The following is a 5,397-nucleotide window of genomic DNA, read 5'->3' as shown; positions in this document are numbered from 1 at the left end:
TTTTTGGTTTCTTTTGTCAAGTCCTTTGAACTAGACAAATACTAGATGCTTTTATGATGCAGGCATTGAGTGTCTAGTAATCTAAAATAAGTTTGAATTTACGTTAAAATGAGCAACGAACCACAATAATATTTAGTCTTATTATACCAATTGGTATTTAATTTCATAATTTGTATAATAAAACTAATATATAACAATATCTGTAGGGGTGACAATGGGGCGAGGCGGGGATAGTTTTGCATTATCCAATCTGTCTCCAACACTTGCGGATACGGTTTTGGAGAATCTCCATTATATGTTTCGGGGATTTTTTTTGTCCTCATATCCATCCCTTAAGGATCCCTACGGGTTTCGGTTAATCCCCATCCAAAAAATAAACAAACATTTTTTAAAATCAATGCAACACCTAAAACTTGTAAGATATATCAAATTATCTCAAATTGGTCTCTATCTATAATATAAAAGTTTCAAACATCAATATTCATCTAGCACCCGATGTATATGTACAATCTTAACCATTTTCAATATCAACAAATCAATGCTTATTAAATAAGAAAATATTTAAACTTCAATTTTAGTTCTTTTGAGATGTAACATTAGCAACACATAATCTCACAATCTTATTATATATATATATATTAAGGGTATATATGTAAATGATTATAAATATATTTTTAAAATTTTGTAAAATATCAGGGATTCCTACGGATATTTTTTGAGGATTCCCACGGTTATTCACATGGGCACTGTTTGGTTATCCATGCGGTTTGGATATAGCAATCCCCGTCCTCATCCCCATTTGAGATTTGGGGATAAAACTTCCCCATCCCCATTCCTGTGGGTAAAGATTTCGGTTATTCCATATTCCCATCGGTTCGGATCCCCACGGTTTTCGGTTTTTCCCCTTGCCACCCTTAAATATTTGGTTATATTGGCTTAATCTTCTTAAAGTCCAAAATAATAAAAGAATTCGATAACATTGGTTGTTATATTCTCATTTATTTATTTTACTGTAATTTATTGATTGTTTACCTTTTTATTCTACTTCCAGGGGTGAATTTAGGAGAAAAAGAGGAAATTGGGGACCGAACTTCATTTATAAATTTTTAGAGAGTTGAAATGTAATTTTATTGTTGAACATTTGAGCTGAGCTGCTGAGGTATATTTGTAAAAAAGTCAAATAGAATTTCGATACCATTTCTAACACCATGGCCCTGTAAGCCCTGTCAAGTTATATAATTAAACACCGAGCGAATTAATTGATTCTCGTTTCATTGGTTGAACGGCTAAATCCAATTTTCACGATCATGATAATATCTGCAACTCTATCTTAAACAAACGTTATGTATAGAACCAAAAACACAGCGCTTAAAATCTTAGAACTACAGGGACGAGATTATAAGAGAATAGAATCTTTTGAGATGAGCATCGAATCGAATGTGAGAAACATAAGGTACAATCTAAGAGAGAATAAACTTTGTTGGAAGTTTGCTTAGCTGAGAAGCCATCCAGAACATTTATGTGTGACCAACTATTGTTCTACCTCACATTCTTGCAGGATAATTAACTTTAAAACCCAGTACATGCATCTTTAAAAGAATGATAAAGTAAAATAGTAATCAAAATTAACTGTGGATGCTATGGTCGATTCGAAGATACCAGCTGAGACGCAGGCTAACAGCACCCTTGTAATGGCAAAGAAAGGTGGCCCGGTTCTAAATAAAAGCGACATTGTTTGTGTAATTGATAAATTGAAGGGGGCCAAAACAACATTTATTCCATTTAACAAGGGGCATGTGAACATTAAACAAAGGATTCCTACAGATTGACACATTATATTTGCATTGTCAAGGGATGGATTCTTACTGTTAACTCAAAGAGGAGATTTCAAATCAATTTTTAAATGGTGAAAACAATAAATAATAATTAGGGACCAGCAATGCACGACTTTTGGATCAGCTGCCGCTACAAATGTTATGTTTGTGTAACAGTATCATAGTAATGCTTCTGCCTTTTCCCTTTGATTCCCCACTAACACATCAGTGCTTTTAATTCAATATAGGGGACCATTCACAATTTTCTTCTTCTTTTCATACTTTTAAACAAAAGCAAACATTTTACTTGGTCTGGCAAATATAACCTAACGTTGATTCTTGGTTTTAATGAAACCGATGGCTCTTTTTTCTTATAAAACCATTCATTAATGAAAGAATTAACATGCTTGCAGCATTCTAGTCAACCGGATGGGCATTCAACAGTGGTGTGGGAGAAAGTGATGGGATAGTTGACGTCCCCATGAAAATCCCCAGAAAATAATAATTACTATACAAAATCCTAAAATATCGATCATATTATAATATGACTGCAATTTCTTTCTAGTTACCAACACGGAAAATGATTAAACGAAGGATTTACAATAATACAGAAGCTTGAAAAACAACTAACAATGCTTTATTTAATTTTGCAAGGGTTGTAAAAGTGATCACCGCAGCTGCATTTCCAACCAAGAGGCTTGTAATTGGAGTATTGGTTACCTGATGGGTCAAAAAACTGCATGGGACTCGTGACTGCTGCTCCTGGTTTGAAGCGGTCGTGGTGGCTGCCGGGCGATGTGGGAACTTGAACCGCCATGCAAGGGTGGCAGCCGTTGCATCTGTTGTGGCAGCTTGGAGGAATCGATCCCAGTCTTGTCTTCTCTTCAAAAGATGAACCCTGTTGACAAAATATATGGAACAAGGTATAAAATAAATGGAAAAAGAGAAGAATGTTCATGGGGAGTTGGATGCTAACCGGAGCAGGGGAGTTTGCAGGTTGAAAACGGTGAAGTGAAGATGCCGAAGCAAGGAGGAGGAAGAAGGTAAGGAGAGAAGGAATAAGTGAAGTCATGATAATGATGATGAAATTAATAACAGTAAAAATCAGTCTTTTATTGCAACAACCGAGAAAAAGAATCAATGGAACTCTAAACTGCAGAGTACAAAATAAATTAAATTAAATTAAAATATATTATATATAGCAAATTCGATTAAATTCATGTAATGTTAAGATACCCAAATTAAATTAAATTTAAATAATTTACTATCAAAAACTCTCATTTATACAAATATAAAGGAAGAGTATGGGTTAATAAATAGGGGTAGTTGCTGGTGGTCTGACCTCAAAATGAGAGTGAAAGGCACAACACAGAAAAGGTAAACAATTTGGGAGAATCCAAATCGCAGAGGAAAGGGGATCCGATAGGCCTATTTCTTATCTTAGTAATTTGATTCCACTCTTCAGTAATTAGTGACTGCAAATTCACTTTTGATTCCAAAACTGTGCTTCACAATTTTAGATGAACTATTTTTGTTTTTTTTTTGCCATTTTGGTTCGCACATTTTATGTTGTTGTTGGGCGAGTCTCTCAACTGAGATATTATGCATTTAAAATGATTCAAACTCAAAACCTATTCAAACGGAATTAAACTATTTATCACTTGAACCGATGTCCGTTGATTAGATGGATTAATTTTAAATCTATGTGAGGTAAGGAAACTAGTTTTCAAACTTGATTTATTTAAAATTATTTTATCATTATAAAAATATTTATGTATAAAACTTAAAATATAAAATTGAAAACGAAATATTTCATAATACAATAGTTCCCACAACACACTTATTTAAATGAAAAATGTCAAGAAATTCTCACGACTCAATGTGGTGAATTTATTAAAATAATATGTTTTTTTCCATTGAAATAACATTTAAAGATGTTATTTTCGTATTAGGATGAAGCAGGGACAGAGTCAAAATTAAATATTGACAAGGGTCGAAATATTATACTATTTTAGAAAAATATAAAGACTTATTAGGTATTTAAACTCAAAATTTAGTATTAACAAGCGAGCATAGTTATTAAGGGGATTGTTGTTATCCTTGAGGTCCCGAGTTCAAGCACTGCGTATGTAAGGGTATGAATATTCATTATCAAATAGTTGAAAGTATTTGTACATATACTACCTTGTATTCACCTTAAATTTATAATAAAAAAACTCAAAATTCACGAGACAACTTCTGATTTGTCTAATATTTAAACTTACAATGACCAAAATTGTAATTAGAATAAAAAATTGAGAGCAATACTTATCATTTTTTAGTTCAACTACTACTTAATTAAATATTTAATAATTTTTTATATTTTTAAAGTTTAAATATTTATTTTTATATGAATCTAAATACTATTAAACTAAAATTATATCGAATATACAAATTTTAACAGGGTCGGGGCCCCTTGGGGCCTAAGGGAGCTCTGTCCCTGGGATGAAGGTATGTTTTTTAAAATATATTTTTTTATATAGATAAAAAACGTAATTGCACGAACACGAATTGATTAAATAATAATATTTATATATAGATATTATCTTTAATTATTCTGTAAATATGTGTGAGTATATATATATATATATATATATATATATATATATATATAACATTATATTTAAATACTTTAAAAATTTTATATATTAAGACTGAGATTTTTCTTCATAATTAAATTACAAATTTTAAAGGGTGGTTATATAAAAAAATTACAAATTTTAAAATTATATTTTACAACAAACTACTCAAATATTGTATTACTTTTTTATTTTGTCGAAAAAGAGATTCCGTTTGAATCTTCCACTCCAAGCCGAACTTTGAGAGATTTTTGAAGGACTTCAATTGGTATTATCCCACAGAACGTCTTCAATGCTAAATAGATAACGTTAAACCTCTTAATCTCGTGTCTTCGTCAATGGCTAAATGCAGCCCAATTGCTTTTTGTTCGTTCTATTGTAAAACTCATATCAAAACAATGGACGATCAAATTCATTCTTATTCGTCGTGAAACTAATGTTGTAGCAGACTTCTTTACGAAATCTACCGTTAATTCAAATAAACAAGCTCAGACTTATACTGAACCGCCTCATAAGATTAAATCACTTCTTCACCGTGACCTCTATGATCATGCTTTCCTTCACACTTAGTATTTCATTGTAATAGTCTTCCTTATAATTAAAAAAAAAATGAAACAAGTCTCTGTTGTTATGTTCCAATACATCGCAACTTACAAGAATCAATCGTCTGATGATCTGAAGTGCACCAAATAGATCATACTCCTAGTAGTAGCTGATAATCTGTACGGTAAAAGATCCAAGATTCCCATTCTCCAAACCATCGAGTGACCCTACCATCCAGAATCCATCATAAAAAAAATGCTAAAATTCCAAAACCCTAATAAAGAATTTATCTCTAAACAGTCAGTGGATTTGGTAAGTACGCAGAGATGGAATCCAATCGAAAAGCCAGTAAAATTCAACGGCTGTGATTAAAGGACTTTTATATTTAAATTAGAAAATCCACTGGTATTTTCATACAAATT

General features: G+C 31.7%; 1 protein-coding gene across 1 annotated transcript; it reads right to left on the bottom strand.

Moving 5' to 3' along the window:
• Positions 1–2,404: 2,404 nt before the first annotated feature.
• LOC120130724 (EPIDERMAL PATTERNING FACTOR-like protein 1) lies at positions 2,405–2,912 on the bottom strand. Its single transcript, XM_039147894.1, has 2 exons — positions 2,791–2,912; positions 2,405–2,712 (listed from the first exon to the last, which is right to left on the bottom strand). The coding sequence occupies exons 1-2, from the start codon at positions 2,884–2,886 to the stop codon at positions 2,452–2,454; spliced, it is 357 nt and encodes a 118-aa protein (XP_039003825.1). The 5' UTR covers positions 2,887–2,912; the 3' UTR covers positions 2,405–2,451.
• Positions 2,913–5,397: the final 2,485 nt, after the last annotated feature.

This window comes from Hibiscus syriacus, unplaced genomic scaffold (genome assembly GCF_006381635.1).
Source record: "Hibiscus syriacus cultivar Baekdansim isolate YM2019G1 unplaced genomic scaffold, ASM638163v2 tig00110548_pilon, whole genome shotgun sequence".
Taxonomy (NCBI): Eukaryota; Viridiplantae; Streptophyta; class Magnoliopsida; order Malvales; family Malvaceae; genus Hibiscus; species Hibiscus syriacus.
This window is presented reverse-complemented; position numbering and strand designations above follow the sequence as displayed.